Source organism: Bombus pyrosoma, linkage group LG9, assembly GCF_014825855.1.
Source record: "Bombus pyrosoma isolate SC7728 linkage group LG9, ASM1482585v1, whole genome shotgun sequence".
In the NCBI taxonomy this organism is placed as follows: Eukaryota; Metazoa; Arthropoda; class Insecta; order Hymenoptera; family Apidae; genus Bombus; species Bombus pyrosoma.
In genome coordinates this window covers 3360505-3378658 of record NC_057778.1, presented here as the reverse complement: position 1 = coordinate 3378658, position 18154 = coordinate 3360505, and the positions used below count along the sequence as shown (strand labels likewise).

Genomic DNA, 18154 nt, shown 5'->3' with positions numbered 1-18154 from the left:
TTCACACTTGACCAATATAAGCACGAAAGTCGTGTCTCGTTCCAATGTCAATGAAATTTTTAAATATATTATTTAACACGCAAGATACATAGCGGACATACATAGATACAAAGAAGTTATTAGGCTCTATATTTCACGTTTATAGTAACAAACTCTCGTAATCATATGAAAGTATTATAAAAAGATACGAAATTTAATATATCATACTTGAATTTAATTATGCTATAATAAATACGATACTTCGTCTAGCCACTGTACGCATACAAATTTTTGTACGATAAATGTTCAAATACTTTCGTGAGCCACGGTAGTACACGTAGCAAAATAGTTTGGAAATTTCCATCGAAAAGTCGCAAGCACCGCATAGAACGGACGTGGTAAGCGTTAAGTCTGCCGCGAGGCGGTCGTATATACCAAATAGATACAGGTGTGGAGTTATAGTACGAGCAACCGTACGTGTGTTTGCGTACACACTGTTGCACTTTGTCGTCGGCGGTACGTCGTAAACTGTATCGTTCGCCAACAATCGTCGTCCCCCGACGAGAAACGCGCTACACTGGTGTCATCCTTGTCGCGACCTGGTAATCCCGCCGCTGGTTTTCAACCGACCTCTACCCCTTTGAGCTTTTCTCGTCGCCTCTACACTCGTGCACGAGGTGATGTCGGGTCTTCGACGAATACAGAAAGCAGGTACGCGAGACACAGACCCAGTTGGAGCGCGCTTTCTCGGTTTTCTCTAATTGAATGGAGCGGTTGAGGATTTAACCCCTTGCTTTTGGTGTGTACGTTTGTTTGTTTCCGAGCCTACGTCCGCCCCCTGTGTGCTCGATCCTTCGTTCTCGAACTAATTGCTTATGACCTTCGTGCTGCTGCACTTCTTGCGCGAATTCAATTAATGTCACGAACCGATACGAGGGTACCGAGAGTCAAAAGTTGCTTTATCGCGAGAACGTGGCCACGAGTGACCTGCTTGGATTATTCGAAAGCTTCAATTATCGCTGTTCCATTTAGTTAGTTGGTTCAACTTTTGAAAATTTGGATTTTTTGAAGTCCAAATTGTGTTTTTTTCTTTTCTTCTTTTTTTTATTATTTAGAATCGTATCAATTGCCAGGGTTGTTGGAGAAATAGATTCTATGTTCAAATTCATTTGCACTGCATATCTACATCTATAGAAACAAATAGAAACAAAAATAAAACAAAAATATACAGAAAGCAGTATCGTGCAAACTCTTGCACTCCACTTAAGTAATAATGTAATCATTTATCTAAGTGATATTTATACTATGTCAACGTGACATATTTTGTTCGATCAGCATGTCTGCACCATTGATTTAAATCTGTGATAACTAGTTTTATTATCTCGTTGATTGTATTGATACACATATACATACAACGAGGACACAGAATTTGTGGAAGCGATATGTAACAAATTCGGATAATGTCGGCTGAATTAAAGCGATATCGAATTTTAACAAATCTCTACTATTCGTAAAATTTTACCGCTATTTCCATAGATTAAAAATAAATATTCATTCGCAACAAAAAACACGTCGGTATCTCAAATTAATATCTAAGTCAATAACTTGTTTAATATTTCTGTGCTCGACCCAAGTATCTTTTCCAGCATGTAGAAAAGAAAGAAGACCAACCAGAAAACAATGCAGCTTCCACCTTTCCATAATTCATAGTCGATTGTAATCTCTTTTAACCCATTTCTAGTCCGAATTCTGAAAAGTAGCCGCCAGAAGGATAGAATCTATTTATCAACAAGACTCGATCTATGCAATGGCTAACGAAAGTATTTGAATACTTACCATAGAAAACTTTTATGCATGAATATGGTGCATGTTGTATAAAACGTTTTTAAATTTCAATAACATATTAATAAAACACGATTCTCATGATTACATCGATAAAATTTACAATCAACAAAATGTATACAGAAGCTGTTACGAAGTATTTACGGCTTGTTATATAATAAACGATACAATGGAATGTCAACATTATTGCATATATTTAAAGTAAATATCTTGTAGCTCCCACGTACATTTTCACATTCATTTAAAGTGTTACCAATATAATCATAACAATCGTGTGTTATTATCGATGAAATCTCAAAATATTTTATGTGAAACGTATAATATATCTCTAAAAAACATTTGTAAGTGTTGAAATACTTTCGTGAACCACTGTATCTTACAAGCAGAATGATAACCATCAACACTGCACGACCATTAATCATCGGCATTCTATTTTTTCGTCTTAGACACACAGCCGAAAAGGGTGTGAATTGCATAATTTTTCAACCAAGAAAATCCCAGTACCGGTGCTTGCAACGAGTATCCAACGCGTACACATTTATCTCTGACTGACACAGATTTGACAAATCGTTAAACGCTAGCGATGTACACACGTACTCGTTGGAAATGAATTTTTCCGTGTTCTGCTTTTCCGCCATGTTCCACGGCTGGAATTAATCGATGGCAATCCTTAACGCGTTACGGCGAGAAAAGTTGGAAGAAGTTTGAAACGCGTACACCGTAAAGTAGAATTCGACACGAATCGTTGCTGGTACAGTCGAGAGCAACGTTCCTCGTCGACAATAAGCTAACGAGGATTCTTTTCAAAGGTTTCAAAGAAATGGCTTCTGCCGATTGTCTATGATCAAAGTCCCCACAGATGTAATTTCACGACGGTAAACCTGATTCTTCATTGCGGACTGCGATTGCTGGCGAAACTTTTTCGGGGTAACTGTCGCTGGGCTTCGTTACGCTTGCGGGTATTCCTGTCGTTCATTGTTTCTATCATTATTTCCCGGTAATCATAATTCAATAGGCAAAGGTGTAATTCTATATGAAAAAATGAGATGAGAACACAGAGTAGAATTCTTTTTATGAGACTTGGTTTTCGAAAAAATCGAGCTTGAAAGTTTATTAAGTGTCTAAATTTGGCTATCTCTTGACCGAGTATCAGTGAATAATTAGTAAGAGGTTATCTTACATATAAATATGAATCAAACAAAATTTCTTCATATGTTTCGATTTTAAGATAAATCGAATTTATGGACTTGTTAAATATAGATAGTCCAATTATCAATTGAATATCAATGAATAATCAATAAGACGTTATTGTTCAGGTCAAAATAAGTAAAAATGTAGAATAAAATTGTTACATTTAAGGTATCGTTTTCAAGAAAATAGAGTTTGTGAATGCAGTATATATGTTTGATTAATGTAGATAAATTTTCAAATTGAATTTCCTTGAACACTAGTCGTAATGAAGTAAATGATGTGCATGATATTAATACAATATATAAGGTGCATCTATATGATATGTTTTATTCATTTAATAAATTTGAATTTCATGTCTTTTTCTAACCTGTTATGACGCACCTATATACGCGAAGCTTGTGCCACACGCCTTGCACAAACAAATCAACAAAATGAAACAAATCAAAATCAACGAATCGGTGAGAAAAAGAACATAAACATACTCCTCTAGCAATCCAATATGAAATAATGAATTTTAATGCGCGTATCGATAGAAATGCAAGGATATATTCGAAAAAACCACCGACTCCCTTCCATTATAACAAAACAAAAAGGGAGAAAAACTCGTTACAGAAACAGAATACAATGTTTTCTCTGACTTTCCTCCGCTTTTAGCTTTCATTTATGCAGCTTTTGTGTACCCCTTCTTTTTTTTTTCTAAATAAATTCCATCGCAGTTTCTGAATTCGGTTTCCTACACCCTCTCTTGTAACGAAACACGAAACAAATAAAAAAAAGGAGAGAGAGAGAGAAAGAGATGAACGAGATGCACGAGATGATGTTCGGACGCTCTTCTATTTCCTTCCGTGTTTTCGCGCAATTCGCTTTCCCATTTCCACGGTTACTCGAATTTATGAAGAATGTTCATCGAAATAATAATAAATCGCGCGGGATAGGAACGTTTGTTACATTTAAAAACGCGTTACTCATCGGTCGCGAACACGACAGAAATGCCCGGGTATTTGTTCTTATACAAGTGCTGGTTGCGTCATGCATTACTCGCAACACGTTATAGCGAAACATTGATTCATCCCTCGAACCGGATTTTAAAGCGATGTTTGTTAAAAGATTCATTGGAATATCCGGTACACTGAATTCAATTTGTTTAATTTGCGTTCAGCATCGATTTTATAATGTAGCATCGTAAGAGCAACGTCATTCCGAAAACATGCCATAAATAACGCGCATATTCGCGTGCCAAGTTACGTTATGGGTATCGTAAATAATGTAAGGTTTTTGTTAAAATTAATTTCATTATTATTGCGAGGTAACTTTGTTTGTACTTTCTTTATTTGTATAACAAAAGTAATATTTCTGGCAATTTTTGTTTCTTCCCTCTCTTTTATTTCATGTATCACGTGTTTTATAAATTTTTGTTTTACCGTGATGTAAAAGGTCACATTTATCATCGGTGACTCGTGTCGTTATATTTTTGTAATTATTTTTAATTTAATATTCAAGATAAAAAATTTTACGTTTTAGTGAAATACATTAATTAAATCAACATTATAGTGGAAGTGGGAGGGAAGTGGTAAAAAGTGTAAAAAAATTTACGAAGGGAATGGCAAAAAATTTACAAAAGGAAAGTATCTTGCGCTTTAATCCCTAAAAAGATAACTTCCTGCCTTGTGTACTCGTTTCGAATAGAAAATGAAGATTGCACGGCAATGCAACAAGAAAAAGCAAAGTTGTAACAATTTCTATCTCTCTTGCAGATTACAACGTAGCTTGGTCAAGATTAACAATAATAACTATCTAAACATAATAACCACAAGTTCTCAATAATAGTAATAGGTCCATAGATTTGTACAAATCGAACATTTTACAGTTTTTAATCAAACAAAAAGCTTTTTAGCTAATAAACTATTAAATTATAAATGATAATGATTAGTTAACAATTTGATATGATGTTAAAACTAAGATACTTTTATGAATTATACTTTTAGTATATATTCTTTTAGTGAACAGAACTCACTAAATAATAATCTATAATAATGGCAATAATAATAATAATAATAATATAATAATAATAATCAGAAAGATAAACATGACAATGATAACAGGAGGAGAGGAGGATGTTATATTATGTTTTTCTTACTCCAAATTTACGATTCTCCACACACTCGATTGTACGAGAAACATTAACAAAATTGTTCGTTTTAGCATATCAAAGAAGTGAATCATTAGCGCATAATAGTATCTCTTCTGGTAACCACCGATTCCTATCAACTCGACGAAATCCCCGCTCCTCACAGATTCCATCCTAATCATCGACCTACTCAAACTACCAGCATATTCCTAATGCTGAATGTTTCCATATCCAAAGAGCAGAAATACTCTAATCTCACTGATGAGTTCACTTCTAGGTCTATCTCCGCTTATTAACCATACTATCCATTGTTGCTTAACTCACATAAGCCTGATTGCTCCGAGATATTTTCCGGTTAACTTACGTAAATGCTAATTACACGCGCAAAGATCGCCCATCTCATTCTATACCTAATATTTGCTTTGCTAAAGTGTTTCGGAGGAAATGATGTGGCACATAGTAAATTGATCAAGGTAACAAACATTCAAGTATGTCACATTACCTTCAAATAAATTTGTATTTGAGAAAAAGCATTGAAGAAGATGACGAAACTCTGAGTGAAATTTTAAAAAGATCGCAGATGAAGTTTGAGAGGGTTTGAATATTTATTTAACAAGCGGACTGCTGATATTTATGTATTTATGAGAAACTTTAATGCGCAAAAGTTTACAGAATATATGTCTGCGATATTCAACAATATACAAAATATCCGAAACAGAATATTTGTTTCTTAGAATATTTAATAAATGGAATAAATCTGCAATGTAACGTAATGGTTAATGCTAAATACTTATATGGGTTGTCGTTTACTAATAATTCCTGACACGTTCGATGCGAAAAATGCTAATTGTCGGGATATGTACTATGTTACTATGGACAACTATTATGATCGAAACACATTGAATGTGTTAAATCCCGAAAGAATAATTCTCGAAGCTCAAACTACCATTAAAGCCGTTAAAAGTGCGAGTGTACATTGCTATGCACGTTCAGGAGTATCAGGAAACTTGTCGGCATCTTTCCTCGCTGGAAAGTTTTAAGTAAATCTTAGCCGATCCACTTGCGATTCAACTCGCCGTGGGCCGCTCAACCGAATAACTTACTTTCGACGCCATCGCCAGTTCTTAGAACGATAATGATCCATTAAGAAACTCGGAACTTGGGCATTCCTTGTGAATATTACGAGTTAGCTAGAGGGAGACGCTTCTCTCACAAGAGAGACGGATTTAACAGAAGAAAAAACGTTAATCGGAGGAACACGAAGGTGCCGGAAACGGTCGCCGAGTCTTTCGACTTTTCATCGAACTGGAAGGAGTCGTCTTTGTGCTTAACGGCCGGTACCAGCATGCGGTACTAAATGGAGTGGGGGGGGGGGTGGAAAGGAAGGATCGAACGAACGAAACGAAGGGCTCGCTTCCCGATTCCAGATGAACGGATTTCGTTAAAAGCAGATTTACATTTCACCGGCCACTCTCTCTTTCTCTTAACTTCTTACTATTTCCTTTTTACTCTTTTCCCGTGTAAACCGTTATTCTCTCCATTCATTTGTACTTTCATGTTCTAATAAAAAAAAAAAAAAGAAAAAAGAAAAGAAGAAGAAGGAAGTAATATCAAACCATCGTATGTATTATAGAATTTACATATTAATTAATTAGACCCAAGTATATTAAATTTCGTGTCATTTATACATGTAGTACACATGTAGCCAAGGACAAAAATAAGTGAATAGATAATGGACAAAATGTGAATATTAATTTCGATTGTTTACCTCCTTTCGTTCGATTTCTTTCGTGAAGCCAAGATGAAATTTCATGATGATTTCTCTCTGTCCAGGTGGAGTCGTACACGAATCATCAGCCACAGCCGTATCCACAGCAGAGGTGGGATCGTAACGACGCTTCTTCGCTCCATACCGATCAGACAGAGAATCTTCAGTGGATCGAGATCAGGGTGAATCTTCAACCGTTCCATTTCTCGAACGGCCAGTTGAATTTACGATGCAGCGCCCAGATTCCAGGCATATATTCGGCGATAAGCGAGGTGCAGCTCGGTGCTGGACTGCGTGAACCTGTGCCAGAGAGGGGTAATACGAATTTTATGCTGACTTTGAATGAGAAATCCTGAATATACAACACTCGCGCGCACACACACACGTTGACATGTAAAACTGCCCAACGTTTTTTTATTTTCCTTCTTCTCTTTTTTGAGAGAGAGAGAGAGAGAGAGAGATTTAATCTCGCACGATGCCGCAAAGATAAGAATGACGAACGAATTTATTGTAAAAGCTGCACTCTGGTAATTTTTCAGCGAATTCGGAGGGATTTAGAATCGAGGTTTTCGAGACTGTTCGCTGTTGGACAGTTGAACATTCTATTTTTAATGATTCAGTGAGGATCTACATTGTAGTTGGTTGTTCTTGAAGTTCAAATACTTTGTATTTAAAATTCGCGCCTTTTTTAATTCTTTCCTTCGTGATAATTTTGAAATTTATATTTATACTTTCTTTACGTATAATATAAATAAGAGAAGGACTGTAATATGAATTTATAAAGAATTTAATTTTTTGATATCGTGACATAAAATATTACTAGAATACTGCAGAAAGATATTTGTCAACATATTTGATATGAAAATATTTTTACACTTTTATAGAGTGTCCATTATTACCACTGATAACGGAATAATGTAGAGCTACCACCTTGCATGGTTCACTCTGTGAATTCTGTAACCTATTCCAAACCGTATTGTGCAGTAGATATCAACACAAGTCGCACGATTCAAAACTACAATAGTCTATTACCATTTTAACGTTCTGTATTTACATGTATCTAAAAAAAATAACAAAAAATATAGTATTTCAAAAATTTCCAACAAATGGACGATACAACTCTGGCTGTTCTCTATTGTTCTCTCATCGGATTATCCTCAATATCTACATTTAATGCGAAAATATTCACTGAAACGTCCCCTAGCAACACAACCATTAAAGCCTCGGGAAAAAACATTGTTCCAAAAGCAGCGAAAACATCTGAACTAACAGAGACACGTAATACACCCGGTAAAATTGAATCACTTAAGAGCCTCTAATATATAACAAGCCAAAGTGGAGAATCCCCCCTATGTTTTTGAGCTACTGTTTACGTTTCATTCGTATTCCCGACGAATTCCCCTTCGTGGATGAAATTCCGCATAAATCTCGAAACAGGTTGTTTGTTCTTCGCTTTATTTCCTTCTTTTTTTTCACTCGATTTCAACACGATGGACGAACAGACATGGCCCACGAGGAACCCGCTTGCGGTTGTACGCCGCGGATAATAGTTGCACGCTCGGGCTTACCAACCCGAAGATTAGCCGGTCGGTCGCACAGGCTAATAAATTTCGAGAGTTAGGGTCCACCCACTCGAAATCGGAAAGGAAGCCTCCGGTGCACGCCGCGTTCGCTTCCTGCACGCGACGTCGACGAGATTTAATTGACCGGCCACGGCTAGAACCGAGACTCCTATTACCTTTTCCGCAGCTCCTCCTTTCCCTCGCCGTTCTTCTTTCTGGGCGGCCGAGTACGTCGTTTCCAGGGGAGTATATTCAACCGGAATTCCTGTCGCGACTAACCTGACGTCTTATGACGACGCACAGGTATTTTACGTACAATGAGACACAAAATGCAATTTACAACTGTTGAATACGAATAATCAATGCTCTTTAATACTGTACGTTCGAATAACGTTTCTACTCTATCCTGGTCTTAACACTCAATGTTAATAAGCTATCTAATTTGTCCTTTTATTAATGTTATCTAAAAAGGAAATTGTTCAAATTCGATCACCAAACATTGTTTTTCAACAAGTTCACGTTCAATCAGTTTTACAGAATCAAGTAAATGTTGAGTTCGCAGACTTTGCGAACCGTAACACGATCATGTTAGAAAGCTACTTTTGAATGAAAAATTTCATTTACTGCAGCATGTGGGTGGATCCCGGTGAAATTCGAGTCTACTGTTTTAGAGTCACTAAAGTTTCATTTTGCTTGGCTTTTGATTACTTAAGGTATGTCATAGAGCGAAGCTTTTAAAGAGAAGTAATGGTACGAAAGTTGCCCAAATTGAGACAGACACAAGTAGAAATCTCGCACCACGCCCGACCTTCGCCCGTTACTTACGAGAACAAGTATACTTACATACGTGTAGTATACTACAACTGTACTATGAGTGTAAAGATACATATATTATTACGTCGCTCTCGGGAAAAAGTTCTAAAAGTGCTGAGAATATCTAATAGTCACTGTTGAAGTAATTACTTCAAGAAAAAATCTACATCTTTTTCTTTTGTATATCCGTGACCTGGAGACCGCTGTTACGAAGAGAATAAAATTTAGTGAAAAAGTTCAAGATAAGGAGATCCATATTATTGTGCCCTTGAATATAAATTTTGTTTTGGGTTACAAGGTCTAAAAACAAGAAAGCTATAAATACGCGAACGTGTCCCCTGTTATATCTTTTTATTGTATTGTAACACTCTAAGAGTGAGGATCTGAATCAGCATACACTATACTTATACTTATACCTATATTTATTTCAATATATTTTTCTATTACAAATTCATCCAATCTTTCCTCTATCAGTCAACCTTAACAGTCACACACACAAGGAATAATTGATCAAGAGCAGCGAAGAAAGTTTACTAATTTTCATTGCCACTGTTCATTGTTCATTAAAGTTCTAAAATATATATATATAGAAATTAAAATGTCATTGTTCAATGAGCTTTTAACGAATAGGAATATATAAGAATATTTAATGGTAATATTATATGCTCATTTTTTATTATTATCTTTCAGTGCACTAGAAGAGTTACAAGTATAACACATTTGATCTTTCCTGAGAATTAAAGACTCGCCAACAATTAAATTACGTGGAATGGTATAAATATTCAAACATTTTGCATCTTTTATCATGGTGAAACGGTATGAACGCAGCATCTGTCAGAAAGAAATTAATCCTTTTTCCTTAATGTTATCGTTAGCAGAAAGAAAGTGTAGAAAGTAAAAAGCAAAGATATTAATGAAGGCGATTAAGCAATGTCGGAGAGTGTCTAGCAGAGAAAAATATGAAACGTTTTCGATTTTTCAACTAGAAGAAATTTACAATTCAATTTCCTTAGTATTCTGACCAAGGTGAGAGCTGTACTCAAAATAATTACAATCACGTTTTCTGATCGTTGTATATTTGAAGCTTACAGTTAGCAGTGTAACATTCCCACAAAACATTTATATGAATTATCAATGTACGAAGTTATCATGTCATTCATATTATAATAAAAGAAATGAGAAAAAAGGATGTTAGAAAACGCTAATGCCTGCAAATTTTTTATCAATCCCCTAACTTTTGCTTAAATCAAACAATTTATGAACACACTTATTTTAAAATATAAACATTTCGAAATCGTATAACTTGCCTTCGCCTACTCGAAGAATATAGAACGAAGCACATTTAATACTGTTGTTAAATTTTATTCCAGATATTTAAGAATATAACCAGATTTGTCTAATTTCTCATTCGAACATTAATACTCGAACAGGAATTATTCTCTGTGCTGTTTTATCGCATTGAAATTCTTATTATCTGCAGTGTGGCGTTGCGCACCGGTTTCGAAATCGAACTGAATACGATTTCTGCACGATTGAAATAATCACTTTGCTGCCGTGGAAACGTGGAACTGTATCATTCTCTTAACAAAAGGCAATGAATTATATTCCATCAGGGCAGAATATTTATCAACGAAGCATACTGCAAATAAAAAAGATCTTAAAATTTCATCCCGTTTTTATCGACGAGTCCCGGCCGCTCCGCTGCTCGATTAAATTGAATTTTAGCGCATGCAAGTAGAATATGATGGATGGCGTCAGACGAGCAGCTCCGTTGTCGGATTAAAACGCGCACAACTCACTAGTTTCTTGCGTGAAAATCATTTCGCAGTTAGGTATTCATGGCGTCCGAGCCTGTTATTTATCCTTCAAAGATTCAATCGTTTTCTCAAAATTATCAAACATCTTAAACGTTTCTTTTTATTTCGATACTATGACGAAAGGTGATGTCATGTTATTATGCGAATATTAAATTATTGGTGCATAGTTAATATACTGCAGGCTTTCGTGAAAATTTATATCTGTACGGAAACAATTAAAGAAATGAAATTTCAGTAGAAATTCGTCTTATCTATTAAAAATTAAAACAAGTACTTCGTCCTCTTTGGTTCTCTGTGTTCTTTACCTTTTAACCAAAGCTCTATTATTACACTGTTATGAACTAAAAGCGAAGAGCGAGAAGAAAGCAATAAAACTTTAGCTTTCTTCAGTTTGAGAGTGGTAGATGGAACTCTTTAATAAAACAGGGCAGTATTCTACTTTGGATAATTTATAGATATTTCTATATTATAGGCAGTCTCTACATTTACATTCTTTAATTTTTCATAAATGCACAAAAACCCGAGTTATAATAATTACTGCTGTTAAATTTTTCAAAATTTGTTTATAGATTTAGGAGAACCTTTCGTAACCTATCGCACGAGGATAAGATATCCGAAGTTATTGAACCGCCCTATAAATATAACGAGAACTATATTTTGTTAATTTTTGACGAAAATAGTCATTGAAATATACGCCCGAAATTAGCTAATCATCATCGTGTTAAGTTAGAATCTTTACTTGAAATTTATAAACTATATGCTAGATATATAAGTGATAGTTGATTGAAATTTATTATTATTTAGAGGATGAATATTTGAAAATGTTATTTTTTAAATATTGGCGCTGTTCAGCATTAGATGTGTATCGCTTTAATCCATTGACTGCTACAGAATCATGCTGTTTCGGAATAGACAATCAGCTATGCAGCGGTAAACCAGAGTTATTTGGGATAGGCAATCAACTATGCAGTGGTGAACCGAGATATCTCACGTGATGCGAAGGGAAAGTACGTATATGGGTCAACAGTTGCAGGATACCGCGTTATTGTGACCAGTGTATTGCAGAAAATCCCGAATTGTTGGAGTATCGGCACATCAAACATTTTAGTAGCCGTATTATGCTCGAAAAAATTCTAGATATGCGAAAATTGTTATATCACGTTTGCAACGATACGAATTACTATTGGTAACAATCATATTGTATTATTCCTAATATGTTTCAAATATACTATAACGTTTTCAAATGAGGTTTCATGAAATACATTGGTACATTTACATGACACACTTGAATTTTTTGAAATACTAATGACAAAAATACTGCATTGCGTTAATTTATTTTTTTCTCTTTATCTTTCACGGAATATCATTTAATTCTGTAATTATACAATCTTTTACACTGACTTTTAAAATATAACAAGGAGACGATGATTTTTCTAGAATTTCCCAGAATTTTCACGTGCGTTCCCATTCATCTCATATTTCGTGAATATTTTAATGGTATTCGTTGCTATGTTACACTATTCTACATGAACTCGAACAGCATAGTTTGCGCCATATGAAGCGGCATTTAGACTTTAATTGCGAGTACTTGATTCATATATGAAAGGTTGTGTGTACAAGATGTTTCACATGAAAGCGATCATAGCTCAATAGTTGAAAATAGAGATAAATAACACATAAATGAAAGTTAACTAAGTTAAATACTACTGGTTGTATTCGCGTCAAAGATATTTCTATCAATTTAAAAGACCCTTCCTAATCTGACTTATAATTTAAGAATTAACGAATTGGAAAATAAAGAGATGCTTATCAAGCGTCAATATAGTTCTACGAGGTTTAACCATAAGAAACACCAATTTTGTTATTGTATATTTGCTTCTAAAAATTAATTTACCTATCGTACCTATGGCGATCCTACAGAATAAAGTCTTTGTGAATAAATTTATCTATAATTTAACAATTCAATTAGGACCTTATCTAAAGTAAGCAACTGTCCGGCAAAAACCAGATAATCGCTATATGTAGCTCTTTTCCTACTCCATAAACTTAAATAAAAGAAGTCTATCTCAAACTCAAGAACCACATATCGATCATAAAGAAACACAAACTTAATTCGATCGAAATTAAATTACTATAACAAGAAACGAAGTCATCATTGGACAGCAATCTAACAATTTGCTATGTTACATCGATATCGTCGTTTCTTGCAACTTTTCTTTATCTCATAAAAAAATCCAACGAGCGTACAAGAAGTTCACAACCAACAACAGTGGAACTCTCTTCGAGTTTTCTATATATATTCTCTTTTCCAATAGAACGTGGCCACGTAAGATTCAGGCTCGTTGAGAAACTTGTCCCGTAGAAGATGCCGACTGTCGAGTTCTTGGCGTGGTCGTTTCGAAAGTTCGCCTCTCCGTGTGGTCCTCCTCTCTCTTGACCCCTATAAAACCACTACCCCTCCTCGTCGGCTAAGCTTTCTGTCCCACTCGTGAACCCTAACCCTCGAGTCGCCAAGTCTTCATTCCACTGGCTTCGCGAATCTTTTCCGGAATCCCCGGACGCTGATCTCACGTGTACGACGATCAACTAAAAGGGGGAAAAAGCTTGAACGTCTTTAGATCTCTCTTTATGGACCCTGAAGATTGCGCGATAAATCGTTAATGGTTTTCAACTGGTCGGTTACATGCGTACGTGAGCCATTTCTTGCTCTGTAATTCTCCCTATTTACAGGCTTTCCGATTCTTAACATCGTGATTCTTTCACTTTTTTCCTCTTTTGGAGAGAAGAGGATTTTTATACGTGATACATGCGAGTGAATGAGAAATATTCGTCGATTGATTTATAATGCACAATTGAACTTCAAATAAGTAAAATGCATTGGTTGCGATAAACAGAGAAATTGGTCAAGGTGAAATGAATTTGATTTTCCAGACGAATGAAATATAGAAAAATTCCAACACGAATTTATACGAATTAAAAATATTTGTTCTATCAAATCTCTGTAAATCTCTTCGATCGTATCCACTCAGTATAATGTGAAAATAAAAATCATTAAAAATACAACGTACCTATAGATACAAAAAGGATTTGGAACTTAAACCAAAAACACGCGAAAACTGAAAAAACAATTCGAAAGTGGAAATAAAAATCATTCTACCAAACAAAACAATCAACACTTTTACATACTCCTTTCCACTATTAAATATAACAGAACGATTAAAATGCGCAAAAACGCGATATGCGCAGTATCATACGAGTAAAGCTTTTTACCTTCGTTCGAATGGCAAGTGGTTTCTGAAAAGAGCGACGAGTATCACGATAACGTGCTTCAGGAACGCATGCTTATTTCAAGGGTTTGTGATAAGTTTATTCAACATACAGAGGCACTCGACGAGTGGCGTTCGCTATCAGACTTTGAATACTTGATTATTCAAGCCATTTTGCAGCCATATACATTTGACTATCTCGCAAAGGAAGCTCACGAAAGAATAATCTGTCTGTTAACTCTTGTTGTAAATATCAAACCATTTTCACGGGGAATTTTAATTTTCAGCATTATAAGGAAAATTATTCTTCTTCTTATTTTCATCTGTTTTGTATAATTGAAATCGTCAATCAAAGTCAGTGTAAAAATAATAAAAATAGATAGTAAAAATTTCAAAAGTTTGGCAGTTTTCGCTCTTCTACGTTGTTCTAATAAACTGTATTTCATTAACGTTCCTTCGAGTAAACAAAATTGGTAGCCATAGTACGCATAACGACCAAACGCTCTCCGATCGACGAACAATCGTGCAACGACAATATCGGCTACGTTCGCTTATCTGGAGAATTGCTTCGCGCTATGTAACAACGGGCATCGGGAAGCAACCGCGTGCAGACAGATACGGAAATATCCTAGTGCAAGGTATCGTAGATACGCGTCTAGATGTTCGTGTCAGTCCACTTACAAGCCGTAGGCTGAGAACGCTATCGCGTGATTGATCGGCGATGCTTAGCGTCCGTGATTATCGGAAGTGTCTCGACGTCGATTATTTTGACCGATGAGTCAGGGGATATCGAAAGGAATCACTTTTAGGGGTTACTCGAACGTGAAGGAATCCTCGGCCCGGTCAACCTGAAGAAAAATCTATATAGGGATTCCCTCGTTCGGCCACGTCGCTCGAGTAATTGAGGCATTTCTCTTTTCCTCGAGATCGATCTTTTATTAGCTTAATGCGCTCGTGATTGATCGAACGAAGGATGGGTTTCTTCGTGCAGATACTGAGAATGTGTAAATTCGCGATATATCGATTTCATAGATTGTAATTATCAACACGATTTATCGATTCATTTTACGTTGACTGATGTCCCTGGATCTAACGATCGCCAGTTTATATCCTGGATGCGTTTTGATTGGCGAAAGTTTGATAGAAGATGAACGACTCTCGTAGGGAATCGTGTGAGGTAATTTGTATCTATGTACTTAAGTGGCAATATATTTCTGGGCATATATTTGATATTTAATATTTGTAGATTATTGGACAGTAATATTTGATGTTTGGAAAATATCTCAAAGTTGAGATAAATAATATTGAACCAGATATTGTACATATAGTTGACAATGAGTCAAATTTTCTGTGTCAAAACCATTAACATCTTTGCAAGTACATAGACTGAATTTCTATCGTGTATGATCTCTGAAGCGTTATAAATAATCGCAATTTTTTAATTCGCATTTCAACAAAAATATGTCCTACAAATTCCATGTATCATGCGCAAAGAATAATGAAACGCAATTTCGGCAAAGTCATAGACATTTCCCAATTTCTGTCCATCATAAAGGAATCTAAAATGTTTTATTAAAACGAAACCGTCGATATTCGGTTCTGTTCAAGTGGAATAACAGGAAGGCTTGTACAAAAGGAAAAACGCAGAGTGAATACGAAATAAGACAACGCGCGTTTGGCGCTACGATGGTTCCATAGCAGCGTGTAAAATTGCAGACCCGGTTCATTCTGAGAATCTCATTCCAGCCTTAATCCCACGTAATTTGCAAAGTTATACCTTCATTGCAACCGTCTAAAGCCACCTTTTTTTCTTAACTATCTATATCTCGCGAGATTTCCACCCGCTTCTCTGAGAGGTGTACGAACAGGAAAGCTTGCATACAATACACGCGAACGTGTACGCGATAGCAACAACCCTTTAGTCCTTTACCCCATATACTTTAAGTAAATCGTTTCTGTAAAACTTTCGAGGACTCGTGTCACGAACTTTAGAATGTCGGGTCATGAAGTTGTCTAGAGAGTTTTTATATCAAGAACTCTCCCGGATTTCCCTGCAACTTAAGCCTCGTGCACTTCTCAAAACGCACGGTCACTTGAATTCCACTGAAAAGCTCTTACCGGAAACCCATAGAGCAATCTTGCAAGCTGCTTTCACATGTACATTGCATTTTTATACGTTACCCCGACAATTTCACCGACTACCCTTGAAAATTCTTCCTGCGCGCTCGGCGCGGCCGGAAATATTCTACCTCCGATACCGAGCTGCGTAAACAAGCGAAATTTTCTACTTAAAAACTTGTAGATAAGATAGACCCGTTTGGGTGAAAATTTGATCGATATTTATAATTATTTTTGTTGTTAATGTAATAGAATGTTTAAAATATACGTTTTCTTTTTTTCTACTATTTTCTTATTTCAGAAGTTTCGTTTAGGACAAGAATGTGAAATTTTAACTAACAATGTGTTATATTTCCCGGAACGAACACTTTAAACCATTGGAGCTCTTCATAATAGTGGAATAATTTATTTTTATATACTGTTCAAAAGCTTAAAATGAAAGTCCATGCATGACATGTAAATTTTTAACACTCACAGAAATGTAAAATTCATTATTTCATTGCATTAACATCTACACGCACGGATATATTCAAAGCATGGTACAGTATACTGCTGTTAAAAGGAAAGAGGAAAACCTGTAATTTTTGCTTATACTTGAACGCACTACTTTTATTTCTTAATGCTTCTTTTATCATACAATGCAAATTTATCATATCATGCAATAGGTAATTTCGTGTAATTTAGCTCAAAAGCAGAATTCGATACTACTGATTTTTTTTAAATTATTAATTCAAAAATTAATATTTTTATTAACGTCTTGTTGTAAAATATTTTTTTGCATTATTTATGTAACTTATTTATTTAGTATTTTAATACACTAGATATCGATTGTTTACGCTTTTTAATCTAACATCTTGTGCTTCGATTACCTACGAATGAATAGCTTTCAGAATTTAATTAAATTTACTAGCATTTAGTTTCTGGACACTCCCTAATAGGATTATGAATTCATGAAAAGGACAGACGTAAGACCAGAATTTAAGATTATAGGCGGATTTCCTAGATTAAACGTCGGTGTTACGTCCTCGCCTAATTTCCTTACATGTTCCCGTGTAGCAAGTTTCTACAAAACATATACAAAATTTGGAAAATTAGTTTAAAAATACTCGTTAGCGTTTCGACGTTACACACCTACATACTCAACCCAGCAACCACCTTTTAAGAAAAGAAATTTAAATTTAGATGGCATATTGCGTTAACTATTGCGAAAGAAAGAGTATTTTTAAGGTCTTTCGTACAAATTATAACTTCTGTAATCTTGAAACTTTCGCAACCTGTGAAAATTTTCATATTTTACCAACATCAGCGAAATTTATAATATTCCTAAATTTCGCAGCAAATATTGATATTTCTTTCGCGTTTTAAAAATAATGGCAAGCTTAGGAATGATTCGCTCGACTGTTTATGAAACAAATTTTATGTATATAATTTCCTCATAAATCGTTAAAGCAGTAAACGTGCATAAGCGGTAACATCAATTATTTAACAAACGTATGCATATGTGTTCGTTAATTAAGAGTTGCTGATACGCATGAAATCTTGCAAGACTAATCTCCCAATTTATTCCTGAAAATCACATTCATGTATGTGATATTTATATAGGATAGAACACGAATAGGGGATTTCAATCACTATGAAATATGTTGTCAAGGTTAATTTCCTGACTCTTG

The 18154-nt window shown here is 35.3% G+C and overlaps 1 protein-coding gene and 1 long non-coding RNA gene across 4 annotated transcripts in view; one reads left to right on the top strand and one right to left on the bottom strand.

Moving 5' to 3' along the window:
• Positions 1 to 18154, bottom strand: part of LOC122570873 — a 136000-nt gene that overhangs the window by 67022 nt on the left and 50824 nt on the right. Inside the window, exon 3 of one of the 2 annotated variants that reach the window (XR_006317908.1) lies at positions 6909 to 7208. This is a non-coding gene — a long non-coding RNA (uncharacterized LOC122570873). Of the gene's footprint in view, positions 1 to 6019; positions 7209 to 18154 lie in introns of those variants that run through there. The other variant, XR_006317907.1, reaches the window with a different exon arrangement.
• The window catches only part of LOC122570869, a 232518-nt gene that overhangs the window by 181486 nt on the left and 32878 nt on the right, over positions 1 to 18154 (top strand). For both annotated transcript variants that reach the window (XM_043733768.1, XM_043733769.1), the window contains exon 5: positions 6974 to 7223. In XM_043733768.1, coding sequence (XP_043589703.1) covers positions 6974 to 7223 — 250 coding nt within the window. The remainder of the gene's footprint in view (positions 1 to 6973; positions 7224 to 18154) is intronic.